General features: G+C 42.5%; 1 protein-coding gene across 1 annotated transcript in view; it reads left to right on the top strand.

The window, feature by feature from the left end:
• The window catches only part of ADCY2 (adenylate cyclase 2), a 449,290-nt gene that overhangs the window by 353,264 nt on the left and 69,072 nt on the right, over positions 1-26,954 (top strand). The window contains exon 15 of the mRNA XM_068990537.1: positions 10,354-10,438. Coding sequence (XP_068846638.1) covers positions 10,354-10,438 — 85 coding nt within the window. The remainder of the gene's footprint in view (positions 1-10,353; positions 10,439-26,954) is intronic.

The raw sequence follows: 26,954 nt of genomic DNA, 5'->3' as shown, positions 1-26,954 counted from the left end.
TTCCTTGTGAGTAGTTTTTATTTTTGGTTTGTTTTTAAATTGCTAATTCAATTGCTCTTTTATAGATTTATTCAGATTTTCTGTTTCTTATGAAGTCATGTTTGGTAGTCTGTCCATTATCATACTTTTAAGACTATTCATTCCTGCTTTTCTGGGCACTTGTCATCCGTTTCAGCAGAACACAAACAGTTTGTGGTATTAGGGCCAGTTTTTTCCCTTAACAACCTCTTATCTTCCTTTAATGGATTTTTACACTTGAGAAAAAAAGCAAACTAGATACATTCAGAAAATGTATCACCAGATGCTCTTCACCATGTAATGTGAGAGTCAAATTTTAAGACACTGGTTTTTTCAGGCTCTAATGTAGCTGTTTGACGTGACTCCAGAATGCCCAGGATCTCTTTCAAACATGTTATGGTGGAATAATTATTCCTAAAAGCAGACACTGAAATGCATTTTAGAAAACAGGAGCCCATGGAACTTACTTTAGTACAAGAATCTTTTATTTAAATTCTGATTCATAAAATTAATTATGTGATTTGAAAGCAGATCAACCCATGACAATTTTTGTTAAACCTGTTAAGATTTTTGTAATTAAAGGCCAATGTAATCCCTAATCAGTTATTCATTCATAAGGAAATTGATCTATGGCATATCCTATGAAATATGTAGGTATTTTCTCCATAGTTCTAATAAAAACTGAACGGTTTGCTCTTTTTTCAAAGGAAGAGGGAAGAAAGTTGGAGAAGCAACTGATTCTAATCATTCTTAGATTTCAATCTGATCACTAATGCTATCATAGTACCTAGAGAAAAACAAAAAGAAATTAGGTTAATGGATTAGAGTTCTATAAAGAAAACAGAAATGGCCTCAGGAATTTCAGCAAGGGAATTTAATACACTGAGGTGCTTACAGATGAGGGCAAAGCTAAGAAGTCAAACGGGGGATGGCAGAGAAGCCAAGAGGTGAGCAAGGCAGCAAACTGCCACCACCCTAGGGGTGAAGGACACGGGATGGATGTGGTGTCACCAGAAATGTAGGATCCGAGAGCCACAAGCAGCTAGGATGCTTCCCTGACGGGGCTGCGGGCCCGCGCAGACAGCAGTAGGTGCTGCCCATCCAGAGAATGACTGTTACACAGAGAAGAAGCAGAAAGACCCAGGCTTCCTCCTTCTCCCCTCCCAGTCTTTCCCCAACACTTCCCACTGGCCAAACCTTGTTAGAACCATTTGGAAAGAATCCAGAAAATGGAGTTTGTAGGAGATGGGATGGAAAAGTGTTTGAAAACAAACAGGAAATTATCAGCACATTTAGTGACAAATATTCCCAAATTTGTTGAGATACATCTGTGAACAGCAAGAAGAATAAATATAAATAACACCACATGTGGTATATTATACTCAAATGGCTGAAGCCAAAGAGAAAAGAAAAAAAAAGAAACATAAATGCAGTCCAAGGAAAAAAAGACATTGTGAATGCGAGCGATCAGTAATGGAAATGTTGACTGACTTCTCATCAGAACCACTGATACAAACATGTTCAATCCGAGATTAAGTATTCAATAAAAATATTCCTTTTTTTAAAATGAGATGAAAGCCATTTTTCAAATGAAAGAAAGCTAGCGGAATTCATCACCAGCAAACCTATACTATAAGAAATGCTAATGGAAGTTCTTCAAGCTGAACTGAAATGATACCAGAGGCAAATTTGAATCTACAGGAGGGAATGAAGAGAAGAACGTGCTCTTAATACATGAGCATATAAAAGGCCATATGTTTACATGGTATTAATTTTTCTAAAAGGCAACTAATCATTTAATGCAAAAGATAATAGCTACACTAAGTATTCTGACGCAGAGAAGAGTGGGATTATATTGTTGTCAGTTCAGTTGAATTCAATTGCTCGGTCATGTCTGACTCTTTGCGACCTCTTGGACAGTAGCACCCCAGGCTTCCCTGTCCATCACCAACTCCCGGAGCTTGCTCAAACTTATGCCCATCGAGTCGGTGATGCCATCCAACCATCTCATCCTCTGCCGTCCCCTTCTCCTCCTGCCTTCAATCTTGCCCAGCATCAGGGTCTTATCTAGTGGGTCAGTTCTTCACATCCAGTGGCCAAAGTATTGGCGCTTCAGCTTTAGCATCAGTCCTTCCAATGAATATTCAGGGTTGATTTTCTTTAGGATTGACTGGTGTGATCTCCTTGCAGTCCAGGGGACTCTCAAGAGTCTTCTCCAGCACCATAGTTCAAAAGCATTAATTCTTCGGCACTCAGCTTTCTTTCTATATTGTTGTCAAGACCTTATATATTTTTGAAGTGGTACAATATTAATGCTAAGTAACTTATGAAACATTAATCATGTATATTTTATATCTTGAGTGATCACTAAAAATACAAAGAGGTATAGCTAACGAATCAATAGAAAAAACTGAAAATCCTGTGAAAATATTATATTAATGAGAAACGGCAATAAGGGAGAAACAGAACTGAAAAGACATGAGACAGACAGAAAACAAATAGTAAAATGGTAAACTTGTAATCAAGACTAGCACCTAACGTCACGGACCACCCCATGCAGACAAAAGATGGTCATCTGATAGGGTTATTATGAAATGTACAAGGACTAAACACTCCAAATAAAAGCATGGTGAAGCCATATACTGTCTACAAGAGATGCTCTTTTAGCACAGAAGGAAGTTAGGTTGGAATTAATAGGATGGAAAATAGAGATCGTATAAACAGTAAGTATAAGAAAGTTACCATCCATGTATTGATATCAGACAAGGAGACATGGAGGCAAGAAGTATGGACAAAGATAAAGAGCAGCATTGAAACTTAACAAAAAGCTTCAATTTATCAGAAAACATAAAATCATTAAATGGTATATACTTAAAACACAGCTATAGAATACTTGCAAAAAACCCTGAAAAACAGAGAGAATTAGACAAACCAATAACTAGACTAGATGTTTAATATTCCTTTTATATCCCTTGCTAGACGTAAGAGTTTTGAAAACCTGAGTAAGATTAACTTCCTATGAATTAGCATTCATGGAACACTAAATCCAACAGTAAAATGCATGTTATTTTAAACTGCACTTGGAACATTGACCAGGACATGACATAAAATCATCTCAACAAATTTGAAAAGATTGAAGTATGAAAGCTAGGAAAACTTATAGACGTATCTCACCACACCAACATCAACTTAAAATTGAAAACATAGAATATCTAAAACAAATCCAAACCATTTTACTGTTTAACTATATACTTCTGAATAACCTAGTCAAATAAAAAATCACGAGACAATGTGTAGGTAGGGCTGAGTCCCTTCACTGTTTGCTGGAAACTATTAGAGCAGTGTTACTTGGATATACCTCAGTACAAAAATGCAAAATATACAGATGTGAGAGTTGGACCATAAAAAAGGCTGAGCAGTGAATAATCGATGCTTTCAAACTGTGGTGCTGGAGAAGACTGTTGAGCTATTTCAAATCCTAAAAGATGATGCTGTGAAAGTGCTGCACTCAATATGCCAGCAAATTTGGAAAACTCAGCAGTGACCACAGGACTGGAAAAGGTCAGTTTTCATTCCAATCCCAAAGAAAGGCAATGCCAAAGAATGTTCAAGCTACTGCACAATTGCACTCATCTCACATGCTAGTAAAGTAATGCTCAAAATTCTCCAAGCCAAGCTTCAACAGTACATAACTGTAAACTTCCAGAAGTTCAAGCCGGTTTTAGAAAAGACAGAGGAACCAGAGACCAAATTGCCAACATCTGCTGGATCATCGAAAAAGCAAGAGAGTTCCAGAAAAACATCTGTTTCTGCTTTATTAACTATGCCAAAGCCTTCGACTGTGTGGATCATCACAAACTGTGGAAAATTCTTCAAGAGATGGGAATACCAGACCACCTGACCTGCCTCCTGAGAAATCTGTATGCAGGTCAGGAAGCAACAGTTAGAACTGGACATGGAACAAAAGATTGGTTCCAAATTGGGAAAAGAGTATGTCAAGGCTGTATATTGTCACCTTGCTTATTTAACTTATATGCAGAGTACATCATGAGAAACGCTGGGCTGGAGGAAGCACAAGCTGGAGTCACAATTGCTGGGAGAAATATAAATAACCTCAGATATGCAGATGACATCACCCTTATGGCATAAAGCGAAGAAGAACTAAAGAGCCTCTTCATGAAAGTGAAAGAGGAAAGTGAAAATGGTGACTTAAAGCTCAACATTCAGAAAACTAAGATCATGGCATCTGGTCGCATCACTTCATGGCAAATAGATAGGGAAACAGTGGAAACAGTGTCAGACTTTATTTTGGGGGGCTCCAAAATTACTGCAGATGGTGACTGCAGCCGTGAAATTGAAAGACACTTGCTCCTTGGAAGAAAAGCTATGACCAACCTAGACAGCATACTCAAAAGCACAGGCGTTATTTTGGTGTCAAATGTCTGTCTAGTCAAGGCTATGGTTTTTCCAGTAGTCATCTATGGATGTGAGAGTTGGACTATAAAGTAAGCTGAGCACCAAATAATTGATGCTTTTGAACTGTGGTGCTGGAGAAGACTCTTGAGAGTCCCTTGGACTGCAAGGAGATCCAACCAGTCCATCCTAAGGGAAATCAGTCCTGAATATTCATTGGAAGTACTGATGTTGAAGCTGAAACTCCAATACTTTGTCCACCTGATGCAAAGAACTGATTCATTTGAAAAGACCCTGATGCTGGGAAAGTTTGAGGGAAGGAGGAGAAGGGGATGACAGAGGATGAGATGGTTGGATGGCATCACCAACTCAATGGAGAAGAGTTTGAGTAAACTCCAGGAATCAGCGATGGATGGGGAGGCCTGGCGTGCTGCAGTCCATGGGGTTGCAAAGAGTTGGACGTGACTGAGTGACTGAACTGAACTAACTGAACTGGAGAAGACTCTTGAGAGGCCCTTGGACTGCAAGATCAAACCAGTTAATTCTAAAGAAAATCAACCCTGAATATCGATTGGAAGGACTGATGCTGAAGCTGAAGCTCCAGTATTTTGGCCACCTGATGTGAAGAGCCGACTCATTGGAAAAGACCATGATACTGGGAAAGATTAAAGGCAAAAGAAGAAGGGGGCTGCAGAAGATGAGATGGTTAGATAGCATCACAGACTCAATGGACATGAATTTGAGCAAACTCCAGGAGATACTGACAGAGAGAGGAGCCTGGTATGCTGCAGTCTATAGAGTCCCAAAGAGTCAGACACGACTTAGTGACTGAACAACAATACTAAGTAAAATGTTTGTTTTTTTTAAGTCAATTTTTCGAATGAATGGAAAAAGAAGATGTGGTGTTTGTATATGTATCATGGAATATCGTTATTGCTCAGTCACTAAGTCATGCCCCACAGTTTTGCAACCCCATGGACTGTAGCCCACCAGGCTCCTCTGTCCGTGGGATTTCCTAGGCAGGAACACTGGAGTGGATTGGCATTTATTTCTCCAAAGGATCTTCCCAACCCAGGGATCAAACCCGCATCCCCTGCCTTTCAGGTGAATCCTTTCCTGCCAAGCCACTGGGGAAGCCCATATAATGAAATGTTACTCAGCCATGAAAGGAATAAAATTTGCAGCAACATGAATGCAACGAGAGAGTATCATGCTAAGTGAAGTAAGGCAGAAAGAGAAAGACAAATACCCAAAGCGTGGCACACATGAACCCATCTACAAAACAGAAAGCGACTCACAGGCCTAGGGGACAGACCTGTGGTTGCAGATGAGATGCGGTAGGGAGAGGTGTGGCCTGGGGGCTTGGGACTGGTGCACGCGTGCATGCTAAGTCACTGCAGTCGTGTCTGACCCTTTGGGACCCTGTGAACTGTAGCCCACCAGGCCCTTCTCTCCATGGGATTGGAGTTGGTAGATGCAAGCTAGTACATTAAAATGGATTAATAACAAGCTCCTTCTGTGTAGCACAGGAAACTGTATTCAGTAGCCTGTGATACACCGAAATGGAAAAGAATGTGACACTAGTGATAAAGAACCCGCCTGCCAATGCAGGTGGCAAGCAACACGGGTTCCATCCCTGGGCGGCAGGGTCCCTGAAGAAGGGAAGGACCGCCCACTCCAGCACTCTTGCCTGGAGAGTCCCATGGACAGAGACGCCTGGCAGGCTACGGTCCACGGGGTCACAGAAAGTCAGACACGACTGAAGCAGCTGGGCACTCACCTGTGGCACAGGGGGCTGCACTCTATACCCTGTGATACTGAATAAGGTGAAAGAACATGAAAGCGTGTATATGTGTACAGCTTGGTCACTTTGCTGTACAGCGGAGATTGGCACAGCTTTGTAAGTCAACTATATTTCAATTTTAAAAAGTGAAATAAATCCAAAAAGTCACAAGACAAATTAGCAAATGTTTTGTGTATTAAAATAAACTGTGTGGAATGTTGCTTAACAGTCATTTAGAGAGGAATTTGTAGCTTTAAAATGCTTATATTTGAAAGAAGAAAGAGTTGAAATCAGTTGTTTACATTTCAATTTTAGGAAGCCGGAAAAAGATGAGCAAGTCCAATAAGTAGGAGGGAACATACACTAAGAAAAAAATATTCAATAAAACGGAAAACAAACAACAGAAAAATAATAAAGACAAACGTTGGTTCCTTAAAAAGAAAAAAAACAATAAAATGCCTAACCATTAGCAAGACCGATCAAGAAAGAAGAAAAGAGCAATAATCACAAACCACCCAAACTAGTGTTATAAGAAATAAAATGATATTTACTACAGAGTCTACGGATTTTAACAGGATGAATATGAAAAGTTATTAATTACTCAAGGCCAAAAAATTTACAACTTAGATAAAATGGGGAAATTCATTGACTGTACAACTTACCAAATTATTAACACATATTGAAAATTTAAATGGGCATTTATGTTATGATGTCGTTCAGTCACTAAGTCATATCCGATTCTTTGCGACCACATGGACTACAGCGCGCCAGGCTTCCCTGTCCTTGTATTAAATTTGTTTTTTACTCAAGTGATTTCTGTCTGAACTTTACCAAACATTTTAAGAAAATAAGATGGAGAGAACTGGTCAAGTATTAATAAATTTCATAATTGTGAACGGAGGGAAATGTCCTATTCTTGGAAAGAAAGTCAAAGATTGAGGCTATAAACCAAATGCCACTTCTGTACCACCTTTAAAAATCTAGCTAAAATTGAAAGAGAAAAGGTTGGAAATAAAGCATAGAAAATAGCTATTTTAGGAAACAGCTTACAGACAGAGGAAAGTGGTAGTAGTATGAATTTCTGGCAATCTAAATCCAAGTGAAAGACATTTAGCATGAAAACAGAGAAGCTTATCTCACAGTACAGTCACCAAGAAAAGTTAACAATCATGAATCTTTATGCACTCCAGCATCTCTTTGAAATAAATAGACACTATTAAAATGTTCAGATGTATTGACAAACCCACAAACTTAGTTGGAAATGTTAATATATTCTAAAATTGAAAGATCAAATTGAGCCAATAAATCAGCCCACTGGGGATCTGACTTAACTCCTCAAGCTCTGACAATAGACTTACTGAAAGCATTTGCTTTGTTTCCAACTAAAAGGAAATGTAAATATGTATCATAAGACATAATAGAAATGGAATGTATTTACCACATCCCAGAAGAAAAAGAAATTGTCAAAGTAAAAATAATAGAGACCACAATCTCTGATCAAACCTAGTGACATTGGAATAACAAGGATAGACCAGAAATAATTTCCCTTTATAGTTACTCTTGTATTAAAAGGAAAAGAAAATTGAAATTATAGGCTTTTTAGAAAAGAATGGCAATGAGTAGCTGTGAATCAAAAGCTGTGGGATTTGGCTAAAGCAGTAATTATAGGAATATTTATGTCTTTAAATGCATTTATTAGAAAATAGAAAAGATTAGCAGCAAATGACAGTCAAGAAAAAGAACAGTGAAAGTTCAAATAAAGAAAGAGGAAAGGATTATTTTAAGTTAAATTAGAGACCAATAATAAAGGAAATGATCAGAAAGCATGGACCTTAATAATAAGACAAAAGTTCATTCTTTGAGAAGTTCAACAAACATGCAAAGCTTCAAAAATCTTATCTAGAGAGAATCAGAAATATAACATGAAGGACAAGAAGAAATTGCTTCACCTATAACAACTTCAAAAACTGTAAGAGAATATTAAGGAGACATTTTGAATGTCTCACACTCAAAATTTAAATGAAAAGGATAATTTTCCAGGAAAGTTAAACCAGTAAACATGATTGAAACGTGACATGTTTACTCCAAGAAGCACAGCCTGGGTCAGGTATACAATTGTGTGGACTTTAATCCCAACCCATACCACTTGAGAGGATTGTTAACTTTTTGTTGGCTTCCCAGGTTCTCTGGGTGTCACTTTGTCTTGAGTAAAATGAGGTAAGAACAGCAGCCCTGCTGTCCAGGGTTACATATACATATAAAGCCTTTAGAACTGTGCTGGACACATAGTATTCTATCATCATATTCTCATGTCATTCCAGCATCAGCTTCACCCTCCAATCACCAGATGGTTTAGAGCTGAGACTTCCCAGACCTTCAATTAGAGATCATTCATATTTGAACAGTTACAGACGTAAGAAAAAAGCATTTATTTTTCTGACATCAGCCTTATGCAGATAGCATCACCTTAACACCAGCAAGGAACCAGGGGAGCAGAGAGTCACAGGAAACCCATCAGAGGTCTCTTAGACGCATGAAAAGAACGGCCGATGGAAGTTGAGCAGATGAGTTCTGGTGTCTCTTCGGTCACAGGGATAGCAAGAGCCTTCCTACGCTCCCCTCCATCCACAGTGCTAACAGGACACCTGAGAGTCTGTGATGGGAAATGCTGAAACTGTGGATTCTGAGCAGGGGTTAAGGAGCAACGTCTGAGAAAAAGAGTGTTTAGGATGGGGGAGGCAAGGAAGCTTACAGAGCTTACCTTTCTGAGACTGTTGAGTTACTCAAAACACGGGTCTTACTCATGTTTGCTCGGTTCCAACCCAGCGTGGACCTGGCCATAAGACAAGTCAACAATCTAGGTGTATTTGGTATGTCCGCACCCTCCTAGCAGACACTTAACGTTGCTCATAAAATGTGAACAGATGTCGTTACCAGGCTAGGTATTTGAAAGCGTCTAGGACATAACTCCACACTCCATACAAGCATCCTTGGGTCAGCCTTGAGTGCACAGTGGTTTGGAGTCAAGGTTTTGCAGATCTTGCTTGATGTGTGCTCATCTCTCAAGATAGGATAACTATCTGAGTGCCAGCTGAGTGGACCCTTCCTATCCTGATGGCATGAGGGGGTTCCGAGTTCGCTGATGGCTCGCTTCTTTCCCCCCTGCTGGGGGCTCACAGCTGTGCACTCGCCGGGCATTTCGGCTTGTAGATTGCTCGTGTCTGAGCCTTCCTTTCGGTGCATCGACATTCACTCTCAGTGTCCCCGCACTTCTCAGTCCCAAGCCTTCTGTCTTCAGTTTCTCTAGCCAACCCCATTGGCTCGAGCTTCCACGGTGATCTCAGGTACCACCAGACCTCTCTTCGGATGTTGCATTTAAATTTCAGCTTGGATTATTTGTTGGGGCTCATCTTTTCTAATACTCCCAAACCCTTCTTCCTTTGGATTACATGATGTTTTAAGAGCCCTTGAGTTTTCATTCTATAAAGGACCTCTCAGAAATGCATACAATTTCTGCAAACAGTTTTATCCTTTGAATGAAAGGACATTTTAAGATACCTTAAATTTCTGAATTGTTTAAAGAAACTCTGAGAAATGCATACAGTTCTCGTGACCACTTCTACTTGTAACCGGAGGGTGACAACCTGTACCTTAGTGGGCTCTTTACTCACCTGATCACAGGAAGCTTGTGTGTTCATTGGCTCATGCAAAAATGCAAAGGCCATGGAGTAAGAACGGGGAATGAGGTTTCCGTGGACATCGACGAGGCTGCCTTGGAGGCAAAACTGCCAGGACATCGAGACAGGGAAGGGGGCACATGATGGTCGGGTGTGGGCGTGAAGGTGCTGGTTGCAGAGGCAAGTCATGTAAAGATGGTTTTTCTCTTATGAAGAAATGATGCGGGTAGGACAGTTTTAATGTCGTATCACAGCAAGTTGTTTAGACACAGCCATAGATACATTTTCCTATGGACGTATCTCTGGCTTGTTTTTAGCTCCATTTTCATTTCTCAAAGATATTAGTGAGGAATGAAGTCCTCATTTTAAAAATCCTAATTCAAGCCACAGGTATTCGTGATGGCTTTCCAGGAAAACCGAAGCTGTCCCCACACTAACATGTTCCTTTTTGTTTCCCGGTAGAACGTCCATTCTCGGGATTTCCTTTGGAGCGGCGTTTCTCTCACTTGCCTTTATCCTTTTCGTCTGCTTTGCTGGACAGCTTTTGGTAGGTACTTCACATATGCAACTTCTTTGAAAATGTGCTCATTGAAAACTGATTGCTCGATCAAAATAGGGAGCTTGCTGATTTACTATTTCACGAGATACACCGCCCAGTAGAGAAGCCAGTATCCTTCATGTCAACAGCCCAGACTATGAACTGAGGAAACCTGTAACAACCAAGACACTAACTCAAAGGTTACCTGAAATATTGGATAGCATGCTATAATATCACATTTGTGTTTATTTGTTTCTGTCAACATTTTGTACTATCCCTCTTAAGTTTTCAGAGTATTTATAGCAGCAAATACTAGTGTAATAGGAGGCTTTTAATGACCAGGAGAATTAAAGTGTAAACCAAGTGTGTCTTTGATAATGACTTCCACAAGCTATAAAATTTTGGAAAATATGAAAATAACAAATGTAAAAATATCTCTTATTAGTGTTTTAACTTAAAACCAATCATTGTTAGCGCTTATGTTTTAAATGCTAGTTCAGGATATAAGAAGTAAACCTCACTGGACTCTTGAGTGTAAAGCAGTTGTTGCTGGGTGGCCCTGGATCGCTGAGAGCATCCTAAGAAAGTCGACAATGAGATAGAAGTCCCAAAAGATAGTCAAGGTTTCATTTTGTTCACTGGAAATGAGTTGAAACAGGACTGAACCAGAGGCCAAGCATGGCTGCATCCTGGTCTGATATATGGCATCATTTGGCCAAAAAAAGGATTAAGATTCCAAAGCGTGTCTCTGCCTCTGGATGGTGGATGCTGCACCCTTCTGCCCTGAACCTTTGCAGACTTTGGTGGGTTCTGTTTGCTATATCACAGTTTGAATGTTTCCAATTGGATTGGAAACTCTTCCAAAAGTAAGACTATGGTTTCTGATTTTCTCAAATGCACACACGGCCTCTCAAGTCACTTAAAAATCCCCTGAAGACCTCACAGGTTGTAGAGAAGACGGAGTAACTGTTGACCATGGGGATCTTTGTCAAGTTCTGAGATGTGAGGAATTCCTAACATACAAGGAAGTCTGACTTTCTATGTGCAGATTTCCCTTGGATGGAGACGCACACACACTCCACCCTTTCTCTTCCTGACTCCCCCGAAGACACCTGCAGCCTGTGTTCTCCAGTTTTCAGAAGGGGGATGATCATCTGTGGTTCTGTTGGAAATCTAAACCCTGCTCTCATTAAAGCTGTGTATATCCTTGTGTCTGAGTAGACATACTTCCCGTTTTCTTGGAATCCAGTCCTGAGGGTGGCAGGAGAATAGTTAGGGTTTCAGACTGACTTTTCTTTCCACTGAAAGTGAAAGTGTCAGTCACACAGTCATGTCTGACTCTTTGCAACCCCATGGACTGTAGCCTGCCCGGCTCCTCTGTGCGTGGAATTCTCCAGGCAAGAATATTGGAGTGGGTTGCCATTGCCTTCTCCAGGGAATCTTCCCAACCCAGGGATCAATCCGGGTCTCCCATATTGCAGGCAGATTCCTTACCATCTGGTCCACTAAGTTGCTATAAAAAAGAAACACAGAGCGGGAAGGGAGAATCCCTGGGGCAACTTTCCTGCCTTGGTGAGAAAGTTTCAGTAACATCTCCCCTCTCAGCCCCGCTATAATCTGACCACAGTGTTGAACTTTCATGGCTTGGGGTCCTTCCTGTAAGAGCCTCAGGGTGATCAAAATTCAACATTCCTGGCTTCTGGTTCCTCCTAGAAACCAGAGCCTTCCCTGGGGGCGTCCCAAGATTCTAATGCCCACACACCAGATGCTACAAAGTTCTTTTTAACTCTGCGTTGTCCCAGAGAGAAAAGTTCAAGGCTGCAAATGAACTGATGTTTACCTCCTTCCCGGGGGAAGCCTGTGCTTTGCCAAAGTGGTCAGGAAGACCAAGCTTAAAGACATCCGGTCTCTCTCAACTTGAATGGATAGGATCCGTGCCCCAGTCTCCCCCTACTGGCCACTTGTGATCCTTAGTCCACATGTAATCCTGGTAAAATTAAAGAAGGAATTCTTCTGGTTCCACTGTTTTCACTCTTTAAAATAGTCTGTAAGGATTTTTTTTTTTTAACACACAACATCAAACATGGTATTGCACAAAGGCTTTAAATGTGCTTTCTATTCAACCCTCCAAATTCAGTCAAAAACTACACATATCACCCTTGAGATTCTTGTTGTCTTTTCCAAGCCAGAATTTCCTCACACGAAGTTTGGAGAACAACCGTCTTTAAAGTTTCTCCGGACGGTTGGAGATCGTCCCGAGGGAAGGCTTCCCCCAGAGAAGGCTCTGATATCTAGGAGGAACCAGAAGCCAGGAATGTTGAACTTTGATCACCCTGAGGCTCTTACAGGAAGGACCCCAAGCCATGAAAGTACCTAACAGGATACTGACAGATTTTCAACAAACAGCAACTACTATTATTTTCCATCACTGCATATTTTAGAGTGCCTATTCATGGGGTCAGAGAAGGCAATGGCACCCCACTCCAGTACTCTTGCCTAGAAAATCCCATGGGCGGAGGAGCCTGGTGGGCTGCAGTCCATGGGGTCGCTAAGAGTCAGACACACTGAGAGACTTCACTTTCACTTTTCACTTTCATGCATTGGAGAAGGAAATGGCAACCCACTCCAGTGTTCTTGCATGGAGAATCCCAGGGACGGGGGAGCCTGATGGACTGCCGTCTATGGGGTCGCACAGAGTCGGACACGACTGAAGCGACTTAGCAGCAGCAGCAGCAGCATTCATGGGCTCGCAAAGAGTCTGACACGACTGAGCGACTGAACTGAACTGAACTGATTCTTAGAGCACTTTAGACAAACCTGTATTTTAGGCAACAGAAACCAGCATTAACTTTTTAAAATATGAGTGTTTAGAACACTCTAAACAGTGTTTAGAACAAAGATCAAAATGATAAATGCTTGCTTCTGTCTTTTTTTTTAATTACCATTCTTACACATGACATTTAATATAATACTTAGTGTCCCTCTACAAAGAATAAATTTAAATTGAAGAAGTAAAAAGCCTACATATATAACAAATATTCCACAGTGGTCATGGAGAAGTATGAGATTTTATTGTGATTTGTCCTTTTTAATGGATTAAATACTGGGTTTATGAAAGACTACGGAATATCCCAGGCTCATGTTCTACTGACTTATGTTAACCTTCTGAAAATTTAATGCCAAAGGCAGTATCAGTGCTAATATTGATATTAAATTCTCTGTATGAAAAGTGAAATCAAAATACTTCTGTAAAGGAGTTGGAGAAAAGGTAAGCCTGGCAGATATTTTTTTTCCTCCAAAAGTTTTACCTTTATTATCATCTTTTGCACAGAAAGTACAGCACAAGTAAGTGAAACTGATAGGTCATTGACCAGCTGGGTTTAATAAAAAGGTGAAGTGAAAGTGAAGTCACACCGTCATGTCCGACTCTTTGCAACCCCATGGACTGTAGCCTACCAGGCTTCTCAGTTCCTGGGATTTTCCAGACAAGAGAACTGAAGTGGGTTGCCATTTCCTTCTCCAGGGGATCTTCCTGACCCAGGGGTCAAACCCAGATCTCCCGCATTGTAGGCAGATGCTTTACCCTCTGAGCCACCAGGGAAGCCCCTAATAAAAAGGTAGGGACACATCAAAATGGGTAAAAAAGAAAGAGTGATAAATCAAATGCGGTTTTTTTTCCTATTGATTAAAAAAAAAGTGGTATTTGTTCAGTGACTCGTTCAGAGAAAAATGTCAGGGAATCTGTTCCTGATTGTTGTGAGAAGCCCCGCCTTTCCATCCACTCTGGTTACTGCCAGTCCACCCCGTCCCCAAGCTCTTCCAGAAGCGATCGCCCCACACACACATTGCCCATGTCTCAGTTCTTGCCCATGGAGGTGGGTTCTGCACCTGCTCACCTTCCTGGAGACTTTCTCGGGAACCTCACCAGCCCCTGTGATGGGCCCTTCTTGAAGCACCATGGGACACTGGGTCTGTGCCATGTTGTTTAGCACTCAATAAGTGATCCCCTTTTTAAAAAGTTTCTGCTGAGTGTGACTGTGGTTTCTGCTGGTATATAACAGGATCCTTGAGACCAGGGTTGTTTCCGTCACTTGCTTTCTATCTCCCAGTGAATCCAGCAGAATGCTGGACATGTAGATGTGTTTATGATAAGTGCATGCTAAGGAAACATTTGGGTTTCCCAGGTGGCGCTAGTAGTAAATCGCCCGCCTGCCCATGCAGGAGACATAGCAGACTCAGGTTCGATCCCTGAGTCAGGAAGATCTCCTGGAGGAGGGCACGGCAACCCACTCCAGTATTCTTGCCTGGAGAATCTCATGGACAGAGGAGTGGTCCATAGGGTCGCAAAGCATCGGATATGACTGAAGCGATTTGGCGCGCACGCACACAAGTCAGCATTATTGGATGTCCGTCATTTCCATGAGGTTCTTTTTCCCTTCCTCCACTCTTGGGATCCAAGTAACACCCCCTCTGTTTCACCACCCGGCTCCCGTGTTCATCCTCAGGCAGTTATGTTCCCTGTGAGCCCTGATCATTCTCCTTCCTCCAGATGCCCTGGGTGGGGATGGGCTTGGTGTGCACATGAATGTATGAAGGAGTGGCTGGTCCACAGCCCTCATCCTGCTGCACTGAAATTCCTTCTGACGTGTGCCATGATTCCTTAACTCTGAAGTGCCTCGGGCTGGCTCTTCCATTGAAAACAGTTTTGTGACCTTCACCAGCTAATTCTGAAGAAAATTAGCAAAAGGAAAACTAGCCTTTTCCACCTAGTGCCTGCTTGTTGGGCTTCCTATTTGTATTCTTTTCAGCTCAGTTCAGTTCAGTCGCTCAGTCGTGTCTGACTCTTTGCGGCCCCATCAACCGCAGCACGCCAGGCCTCCCTGTCCATCACCATCTCCCGGAGTTCACTCAGACTCACGTCCATCAAGTCCGTGATGCCATCCAGCCGTCTCATCCTCTGTCGTCCCCTTCTCCTCCTGCCCCCAGTCCCTCCCAGCATGAGAGTCTTTTCCAATGAGTCAACTCTTCGCATGAGGTGGCCAAAGTATTGGAGTTTCAGCTTTAGCATCATTCCTTCCAAAGAAATCCCAGGGCTGATCTCCTTCAGAATGGACTGGTTAGATCTCCTTGCAGTCCAAGGGACTCTCAAGAGTCTTCTCCAACACCACAGTTCAAAAGCATCAATTCTTCAGTGCTCAGCGTACTTCACAGTCCAACTCTCACATCCATACATGACCACAGGAAAAACCATAGCCTTGACTAGATGGACCTTAGTCGGCAAAGTAATGTCTCTGCTTTTGAATATGCTATCTAGGTTGGTCATAACTTTTCTTCCAAGGAGTAAGCGTCTTTTAATTTCATGGCTGCAGTCACCATCTGCAGTGATTTTGGAGCCCCCCAAAATAAAGTCTGACACTGTTTCCACTGTTTCCCCATCTATTTCCCATGAAGTGATAGGACCAGATGCCATGATCTTCGTTTTCTGAATGTTGAGCTTTAAGCCAACTTGTTCACTCTCCTCTTTCACTTTCATCAAGAGGCTTTTTAGTTCCTCTTCACTTTCTGCCATAAGGGTGGTGTCATCTGCATATCTGAGGTTATTGATATTTCTCCCAGCAATCTTGATTCCAGCTTGTGTTTCTTCCAGTCCAGCATTTCTCATGATGTACTCTGCATCGAGTATTCTTTTAGGCGAAAAAAAAATCTTCAATGAGCTCATCTCAGCCTTGTTTTGTTCACTGACTGTTCCAGACACTTGAAACACAAAGTATTTAATGAGTCGCAAAGAGTCGGACATGACTGAGCTACTTCACTTTCACTTTTCACTTTCATGCATTGGAGAAGGAAATGGCACCCCACTCTAGTGTTCTTGCCTGGAGAATCCCAGGGACTGGGGAGCCTAGTGGGCTGCCATCTATGGGGTCGCACAGAGTCAGATACAACTGAAGCGACTTGGCAGCGGCAGCAGCTTAAAGGAATGTCAGGTTGCAAATGCAACCACCTGGCACCACTGCTGAGGGAAGCCCCACCCCATCCTCACCCAGACTTGACCTCTCCCAAGCTCCAAGTTCTGAATCCAGCTCGCAGTTGCCACATCCCTACTCCCAGTTCTGACAGGCTCCTGTCCTCCCAGCATCCTGGACCAGCATCCTGTGTGCTTACTTGTCAGGTCTCCTTCAGCGCCTCTGCATCAGTTCTCCTGTGAGGTCCTTGGTTTTCTACAGCAAATGCTGGTTAGCATTTCAGAGTCGTAATCTTGAGATCTGAAAGGGAACTGAGAGATAACCTTGTCCAGATCTGCACTTCGGGGATGAGGGACCCAGGGCCCAAGATGTGGTTCATTTCCATGAGTTTCCATTTCTACTTATTTAAAAGAAAAGTTTCCCTGCATGAAAAATAATGCAGGAGTCATAAGTAGATCCCCAGGAAGCAGAAGGAGACTTTGGATCATGGTCAGGAATATGAGAACCGCAAGATCTGCAGAAGTTCCCTGTTCTTGAATAAGAACCTTCAGAACTAATGTTGACTGCTTAAGACAGGCGAGATCCGTGAATAGTTCTACATCTGACCTCATTGCAGTTTACAAATGATAAATGTTGTATTATATTAAAAGTGAAGACTTAACTCTGCTAGGCATTTTATGTAAACTGGCTCATTTATCCACACAAGAGTCCTTGGAGGGAAGGCTCATTCTACAGTTAATGAAAGAGAAGTTCCTGAGGTTTCATAACTTGCCCTGAAGTGTTACTGTACAACAAGTAGGTTTTGGAGCCTTTGGGAAGAAGCCTTAGAATCCTTGTACTAAATCGGAGGCAAGTTCCAGAGGATGCTAGACTGTGTGCGGAGAGACACTGGCAAGTGCTGAAGAGGAATGTCCGCCGTCCTGGTCGTGGACCGTCATGGTACTGAAGCGGCCTCGTAGTGATTGCTAAGCATCAGTGGCTCAAAGGCAAAAAAGTCAGGCAAGATAACATCACACAGAACCTAATTCACAGTGGCCTCTTGTCTAGTTTTCCAGTATATTCAGCTGTTGACCTAGTTTATGGAAAACTGGATTTTGGACAAGGTATAACTCCATCTTAAAACACATTCAGTAAAACAGAGAAAAAATTTCATTTATAAGTCAATTTAGACTCAAAATATTCTAAGCAAGAAAGTTTATAGTAATACTTGCAAAATATTTTCACATATATGAAAGCCCTTCAAAGTGTTTTCATTGTGTATTATTTTATTTGATAATCAAAACAATCCATTTTATCTGAGTAGAAACTAAGATGCAGAATAAGAGATTCAAGTTTACATTTCCATAACAATCAGCAATAAAAAATAATAATAGCTGTCATCACCATGGTAGTAATAAAAATAAGTGCATTTTTATTGCCAAGTTTAACTTTTCTAAACTACCTGAAGTAGACTTAAACCTCTGCAAGAAACACAAGAGATACAACCATAAATAACAAAGACGCCTCCCACAAAAGCCTTCTTGATGAAATGTCTTTTAGAAGAACTATGCCAGATTCAGCAAATGAAAATGTTAGAAAATGTCAGGAGAAATTTTTCTCTCCGTGTGGCTTTCTTGCCACTTTGTATGGCAGAGATAACACAGTATCAGCCCACCAACCTTGTTCCCAGCAGAGATGAAAGCACAAATATAGACAGTCCTGGGGACAGAAAATAGGCCACATGCCAGCTGATAGAAAAGCCTCCTACCCACAGGAGTGTTTTTCCCTTGAAGTCTGTTTTCTCTAATATCAATATAAGCCTGCCAGCTTTCTCTTGGTTAGTATTTTCCCCATCTTCTTGTTCGGCTTTTCCTTGCTATATAGGTGTGTCTCTTGTAAACAACATCTAAGTGTATGTTATGTTCTCTGATCCAAGAGCCTTTTTCTTTTAGCTGGCAAGCATAATACATTTATGTGTATTACAATTATTGCTAGTCGTCTTTTGCTTTTTTAAATCCATCATATATGTTTTTGCTTCTGTTTATGTTTCCTCTTCTCCTGTCATCTCCTGGACAAATGGAGCTTGTTGAGTCTCCTCTGTTCCCTCTAGTGACTGGGCAGTTACACATCCTCGTCTTTTCTTTCAGGGATCAACATAAAATGTGTGACATGCACATTTCTCACCGGGTCCATTATTGTCTCCATCTTCTTGTTGAAAAATGCAGGCACCATGCTCTAACCCTTTTCCATTGTCCCTCCGACGTTGTCTAGATTTTTCTGTGTTAGTCATTGTTATCGGTACTCTGGTTTAATGGTCTCTTTGTTCATGTTCTTCTGAATATCATGCCTTCCTCCATGTGCAGCGTTCATATTTCATAGGATTATTCCTCTTGTAATCCTCTCCATGAGAGCCTGTATATAATATACCCCAATCAGCTTTTATATTTAAAAAAAAAAAAGAAAAACAGCCTCTTTTCCTCTTTGACTAATACTTTACGATAATGTTGCTAACATTTTGAAAACATGAGTCCATATTTTCTTGGATTTGAATGTGCTGAGGAGAAATCTAGTCCGATTGGTCCTTGATGAGATGTCCTTTCTCTGTTTTTGTAGAACTCGCTCTGTGTCCTGGGCAACAGATTCTTTGTATTGAGGAAGAGGTTTGCTTCTCTTTCACCTTGACGTGACTCAGTGCCTCATCTCGACTATAGAGTTCATATTCTGTTCCAGGTCCATGACGGTGTTGTCCCATATTTCCCTGTATTTCGCCTTTTTCTCAGTCTTTCTGTTCTATTTTTTCTCAAACTTCATTCCAAGTATGTTCAGTCTTCTTATTGAACCTTCTGTGCCTTAACTGCATACATTTTATCTCTGTATTTCTGCGCTATTTTATGGGTTGTCTCCTTAGAGCTATCTTACCCTCTTCAGCATAACGATTGAGTATTTAATCTCAATATCTACATGTTTGTTGCTAAAGAGTCTATGGAACTCATTTAAAAGTAAACCTGTTACTTTCTCTTAACTGCTTATCATTATGAACTCTAATCCATGGATTTTTTAAATTTAATCTTATTTTATAGACTACTTCAGATTGATTTGTGAATCTTACGATACTCATTCTATTATCTGTTATTTCTGTTGATTCTTCCTTGTACGGTCCATTGTATTCTGCAGCTCGTGGTGCAAGCGTGCATGCTTATTCGTGTCTTCCTTGTACAGTCCATTGTATTCTGCAGCTCGTGGTGCAAGCGTGCATGCTTTATTCGTGTCTGACTCTTAGCAACCCTATGGACTGTAGCCCTCCAGACTCCTCCATCCATGGAATTTTCCAGGCAAGAGTACTGGAGTGGGTTCCCATTTCCTTCTCTAGGGGATCTTCCCAAGCTGGGAATCGAACCCGTGTCTCTTTCACCTCCTACACTGGCAGGCAGGTTCTTTATCACTGTGCCACTTGGGAAGCCCCTTATGTAGCTCGTAGTTTTTGTTCGCTGTGAGATCGTGTTCGGTAGGGACTGCCCCCTTCCCAACTGGTATGTGCGTTGCATCCTGCAATGTGACGTGTCGTCATAAGCAGCGTTGTGCTTGCTGCAGCCACAGCCCCAAGACCTTTCTCTGGTTTTTGGTCTGATCAGTAACCACTCACCTTGAGATTCTCATTATGAAGCAGATAATATGATTTCAAAACCAACACCCATATTTAGAGTCTGAGTTTGCATTGGAAGTTTATTTATACTTTCTTGGTCTAGGTATGGACTTTCTAGACTTCTCTACTTGGAGAGAATAGCCTTCTGAGGCTTCTGGTTTTATTCAGCAGTCTTGGTCCCAGCTACCCACCTGTTGCAGACCCAAGACAACATCTTTTCCCTGTGGGCATCAAAAGCCCAGCCCAGTGATGTTCAGTTCCATGACACTCTGGGGCCAGTCCCACAGTCTCCATCCTTCTATCAGTAGCCTCCTTCTTTGTTTTACACCCCTAGGAATTCCTCTCTGCGTCCACTGTTAAGACAGTGAGCTTTCTCAGCGAGCATCTGTTGAGTTCTATTCGCTGAATCCTGGGCTGCCTCTAGGAATACAAGGATTGTGATGGGAATTCGCTGGTGGTCCAGTGATTAGGACTCAGTGCTTTCGCTGCTAAGGACCTCGGTTTGATCCCTGGTAAGGGAACCAAAATCTCACAAGTTGTGCAGTGTGGCAGACATACACACACACACACACACACACACACACGAGTTGTGAGGTGGCTCCGCCAGGTCTCCAGGTGGCCAGAGGCAAGCATTTAGGCAAAGAGAACACGATGAAGGCGATGGCACCCACTCCAGTGCTCTTGCCTGGGAAATCCCATGAATGGAGGAGCCTGGTAGATTACAGTCCATGGGGTCTTGAAGAGTCAACACGACTGAGCAACTTCACTTCACTAACACGATATAGATGGTGCTGTGAGAGCCACCCAGTGGATGAAAAACAGAGGAATATGGCTCAGCCAAGGCGTATGAGAGAAACAGGATGATTTTGTAAAATATTTGTTGTTGTTCAGTCACTAAGTCGTGTTCAACTCTGACCCCGTGGCCTGCAGCGTACCAGGCTCCTCTGTCTGCCAGTATCTGCCAGAGTTTGCTCAAATTCATGTCCACTGAGTCGGTGATGCCATCCAACCATCTCATCCTCTGTCATCCCCCTTCTCCTTTTGCCTTCAGTCTTTCCCAGCCTCAGGGTCTATATGATTGATTGAAATAAAAGCCTGTGGGAAGTCCAAGCACAATTAAATAATAAAGTAGACACATCAGTCTCTGTGACAGCAAATGCATGGAGTGATTATTGCTGCATGGCAGTGAGAGTGCTTGCCCGATTAAAATGCCACGGTAGGTGTTCCTTTAGACAAATACACAAAAGCGCATGTTTACATGACCAGCTTCACCATAGTTTTCAGACAAGAGGAGTTCTGTTTTTCTAATGATAAAAGTTTGTTACCGAACCACTGTGATACATTTAAAACTTTCTGAAATGTCTCTCACTTTATTGCATTTCACTTTATATAAGTGGTGACTTCTTTGCGGGTACCTCGTTTTATTTTTAAAAGGAACAAACTAATGAGACTGCAAACCCAATCTGCTTTAATAATTATCACACCGAATGATGAGGAATTCTAGAACTGCAGAGACTACCTACTGTTTCCAATGCAGAAGTTTCAAAAAACAAAAAAGCAAGAGAGGAAGGAAGGAACGGGAAATATTTTTGGCAGAGATATTTTTTCTTCGTTTTTAATCCAAAACACCGTGTATGAACATGTTATTTTTGCGTGGAGAATCTTCTGCCTGTACTGGATGAACCAGACTCTTTCTAGCAACCCACACTGCTCACCGTCCCTGGCACCAACTCCATGGTTTTCACGTACGTTTATATTTTTTCCCCTTCTGCCCCTCCCACTACACTTAGCACCAATTCCATATTGATCAGTGGATGGATGTGGCATTAACAGCCAAGAGCATTTCTAGAAGATGCTCAGTGAGCTTGCTCTAGGTAATAAGAGACAATCATACGATACAGTGAGCCTCACTGATGATCAAGACAGAAGAAACAGATTTGGCAGAAACGATGCTGGTGATTAAACCAAAGATCAAATAGAATGATTACCCTGAGCTGATAGCAGGCTTGCTCTCATCTTCATATGAAGAGGATGTTCTAAATAAATGCCACAATATTCTTTGAGGTGGTATCATTTATAATGTCTCACCGTGTGTGTGTGTGTGTGCACTCAGTCATGTCCCACTGTTTGCTACCCCATGGACTGTGGCCCTCCAGGCTCCTCTGTCCATGGGATTCTGCAGGCAAGAATACTGGAGTGGGTTGCCATTTCCTATACCAGGGGATCTTCCCGACCCAGGGATCAAACCTGCATCTCTTTCATCTGCTTCACCTCCAGGATTGGCAGGAGGAGTTTCTTCTGTGGTTCTACCTGGGAGGCCTGTAATGTCTTGCTATATATTAGTTGCTCAGTCGTGTCCGACTCTTTGCAACCCTGTGGACTATAGCCTGACAGGCTCCTCTGTCCATGGAATTCCCCAGGCAAGAACACTGGAGTGGATTTTCGATTCCTCCTCCAGGGTATCCTCCCAACCCAGGGATCGAACCCAGGTCTTCTGCATTGCAGGCAGAATCTTTAACATCTGAGCACCAGGGAAGCCCAATGTCTCATTGCTGCTGCTGCTGCTAAGTCACTTCAGTCGTGTCTGACTCTGCGAGATCCAGTAGATGGCAGCCCACCAGGCTCCCCCGTCCCTGGGATTCTCCAGGCAAGAACACTGGAGTGGGTTGCCATTTCCTTCTCCAATGCATGAAAGTGAAAAGTGAAAGTGAAGTCACTCAGTTGTATCCAACTCTTAGCGACCCCATGGACTGTGTAGCCCACCAGGTTCCTCCGTCCATGGGATTTTCCAGGCAAGAGTACTGGAGTGGGGTGCCATTGCCTTCTCCGAATGTCTCATTAGGATGGTGTAAATTTTGATAAACTATTTATCCATCAGGGAGTTTATTTGAATACTTAACCCAAAACAGAATAAACTGAACTAAATTATCAGGTTAGGACATACGTTGTAATTTTTATTCAGAGCAACAAATGAAATCAGTGTTCCCGTTTTCCTCAATCAGATTCTCTCTACTGTAAGTTTTTAGTCTTTTTCTCCTTTTCCCCCGTCGTTGGTTTCTTCTCCTGTTTCTGCCTTCCTCTTCCTCCTCTTCTCCCCGCGCTGTCTTTATAGTTCAGGATCTGTATCCCCAGCACCGCTGTCTGGATCCTTGCCCTTGGCACCAGCAGTGTTACCAGTTTTCATGTTTCAGAACAGTTATATTTACTTTGCCTTGATTTGATGAAGAGATGAAAAGATAGGGGCGGCTGCCTGCCTCTATGACCTGGAGAACCATGAGTATATGGCATAATAGGTTAAAGAACAATTGCATATGAGGGCTTGGAGGCACACAGGAAGACTAAACAGAGGCGGAAATGAACCCGCTTCATTCTGAATCTGGTGTCTGGGGCCCAGTGCGCACCAAACCCATGCATCTCTAGTGAGCAGCTTCAAGGAGATCGCTCTTTGCGGGACTGAATAGGACCATGGCAGATTTCCAGGACAGTCTGCCATGTATTCAGTAGGCAAACGGAGGCAGTAGTTTCTAGGGCCACCACTGTGTCATTTTGCCCAGTGTGTCACAGGAGCAGAAAAACGTGTAGGTCTGCCCACATCTGCTTCAGCACATGCCTAGTCTATGAGCGGAACATGACATAGTCCCATTAGCTGGCATATTTGGCAATACCATCACCATGCATTGCTCTAAAAATTCAAACAGCAATTTTTAAAATTTTACAATTTCAACAATATGTTTGTGTAATAACTAGATATTTTACCTAATTGACTGCAACATGTAATCTGAGCTAGAGTTAAACACTCTCTTAAATCAGCGGTTTTGTGTTTTCTGCTCTTAAGATTTTTATTATCATATCTATTGACAGTTTCTGTGTACAGACACAAAAGCATCCGTTTTAATAATTTTCTTTTAAATAGAAACCCTAATCTTAGTCAATTAGGATGCAAACACATAAATATTGTCTTCATTTTCCAGGATCCAGCCAAATGCATCATCTTCTATTTTAATATGAGCCGGATGACTATGATATTCTTTTGAATCTCTGCTCTTTGCACTCTGTTACAGCTTCTCCTCCCGAATACAGATATGACTGCGGCTTCAGTCAGTCAGTCAATTCAGTCCCTCGGTTGTGTCCGACTCTTTGCAACCCCATGGACTGCAGCACGCCAGGCCTCCCTGTCCATCGCCAACTCCCATAGTCTACCCAAACTCATTTCCATTGATTCGGTGATGCCATCCAACCATCTCATCCTCTGTTGCCCACTTCTCCTGCCTTCAGTCTTTCCCAGCATCAGGGTCTTTTCAAATGAGTCTCCTCTTTGCATCAGGTGGCCAAAGTATTAGAGTTTCAGCTTCAACATCAGTCCTTCCAATGAATATTCAGGCCTGATGTCCTTTAGGATGGACTCGTTGGATCTCCTTGCAGTCCAAGGGACTCTCAAGAGTCTTTTCCAACACCACAGTTCAAAAACACTATGGCTTATGGTATTAATATTATTCAGTGTAGGATGTGCTAGAAGGATAATGATACTCTTTCAGGTGAGCGTCCTCCAGCTGTGTCATCCTGAATGATACCACATGTTCACAGCATTGAAGGGCCTCTCTTCAGACAATAGATTTAAGGACATCACCAACCCCCATTCAAACCATGCTTTGGAGAAGAAACTTAAGGCATAAATCTGGCTCCCCATGACTTGCTAACAGGAAGACGCTCTGCAGAGCCTGGCTGCTAGCCTGATGTTCAGCCCCTGGAACCCAGGGCAGCATTGGCTCATCCCTCCAGACAGGCTGTAGGAGAAATCAGAGGAGGTCCCAGGAAACTCTGCCCAAAGAGTGAGCCCTGGGATTCCACATCACAGGGGTTAGATGCTATAGACAGATGTTCTGCATCTCTTTAGACCAGGAGCTGGAGGGGGAAAAAAACTATAGTAAAAAGGAGAGAAAAAAATGGTTTTTATGTTCATCTAGGGTTTTCCAGGTGGTGCTAGTGGTAAAGAACCCCCCTGCTGCCAGTGCAGGAGATGTAAGAGACACAGGTTCTATCCCTGGGTTGGGAAGATCCCCTGGAGGAGGGCAAGACAACCCACTCCAGTATTCTTTCCTGGAGAATCCCATAGGTAGAGAAGCCTGGCAGTTTATAGTCCATGGGGTCACGAAGAGCTGGACAAGACTGAAGCGAATTAACATGCATGCAGATATAAGGCAAATAGATTTTTAGTCACTGAAATGTTCCTGAGAAATATGTTTTCTTCACAAATAAGAAAAACTAATACATATGTCTTGTTTTGGGCACCTTATGTAGCTCATTTAAATCTCTTAAAAACCAAAGAGGCAGGTACTGTTGTTATTCTTATTTCAGAGATGAAGAAACCAAGGCCGGAGAGGGTCAGTAACTTGCAGAAAGTCTCACAGCTGTGGGGCTTGATTCCCCAGCCACAGGGCTGGTTGCCTTTCTAACCATCTCTCATCCCGTAGTGTACATGGGTGCAAGCTCAGCTACTTCCACTGTGTCTGACTCTTTTGCAACCCTATGGACTGTAGCCACCAGGCTCCTTTGGCCTTGGAATTCTCCAGGCAAGGATACTAGAGTGGGTTACCATTCCCTTCTCCAGGGGATCTTCTCAACCCAGGGGTCAAACCCATGTGTCCTGCATTTGCAAGTGGATTCTTTATCAACTGCACCACCTGGGAAGGCAACACAGCGAAGTATATAAGATTAACACTGCTGAACTCTGCACTTAAAAATGGTTAAGGGCTATTTGCAGGGCAGGAATAGAGACACAGACATAGAGAACAGACGTGGACACAGTGGGGGAAGGGGAGGGTGGGGCGACTTGGGAGAGTAGCATTGACGTATGTGCATGATCACATGTGAAATAGACAGCTAGTGGGAAGCAGCTGTCTAATACAGGGAGCCCAGCTCAGTGCCGAAGAAGGCGGTGGCACCCCACTCCAGTGCTCTCGCCCAGACAATCCCATGGACGGAGGGGCCCTGCAGTCCATGGGGTCGCTAGGAGTCGGACACACCTGAGCGACTTCCCTTTCACTTTTTGCTTTCATGCATTGGAGAAGGAAATGGCAACCCACTCCAGTGTTCTTGCCTGGGGAATCCCAGGAACGGGGGAGCCTGGTGGGCTGCCATCTATGGGATCGCACAGAGTCGGACACGACTGAAGCGACTTAGCAGCAGCAGCAGCAACTCAGTGCTCTGTGATGACTTAGAGGGGTGGGATGGGTGAAGTGGGAGGGAAGCTCAGGAGGGAGGGGTTATGAGGATGCATATAGCTGATTCCTCTTTTTTGTTGTATGGCAGCAACCCACACAACACTGTAAAGTGATTATACTCCAGTTTTTTTTTAAAGCCCTAAGAATGTTACAAAAAGAAAAAGCAGTTAAGAGGATAAATTTCATCTTATGTGTTTTTAACACAATTAAAAATAGTATTTTTATAATAAAAAGTAGGGCTTCTCCATGTGGGGAAGCCCTCTCAGGACAGGATGAGGTGCAGCCATCACCACGAGCCACAGCTGAGAGCACTGGGGGTCATCTCCGCAGGGACAGGTTCCAGACTATCGTATTGTGTGGTGCAGATGAACTCTTAGGATCAGCTGCATGTTGAGCTGTTTCCTACACAAATCACCTGAATTTCTGAAAACGGCTTCCTCACAGCTGTGATCTGAGACCCAACACCTCCACCAGAGTCGTTTAATTAACTGGCGTATTTTTCCTTTACCAGAAGAATTTTTAAACATAATTTCAGGTCTCTCTTAAAGGACATACAAGCGTGCCGTAATTTGTCATAGAAATTTAATGACTTTGTTCCCAGCTTGTAAGAAGAATGCCAACATGGTCTACTGGTCTCATGTGTGAAGAAGGTCGGTGCATCTTGTGTTTTAAACATCCTTGAGAAAAATACATAAAATAGCAACACGTTTCTTTTTCTT

The sequence above is a fragment of the Capricornis sumatraensis genome, chromosome 18 (genome assembly GCF_032405125.1).
Source record: "Capricornis sumatraensis isolate serow.1 chromosome 18, serow.2, whole genome shotgun sequence".
Taxonomy (NCBI): domain Eukaryota; kingdom Metazoa; phylum Chordata; class Mammalia; order Artiodactyla; family Bovidae; genus Capricornis; species Capricornis sumatraensis.
This window is presented reverse-complemented; position numbering and strand designations above follow the sequence as displayed.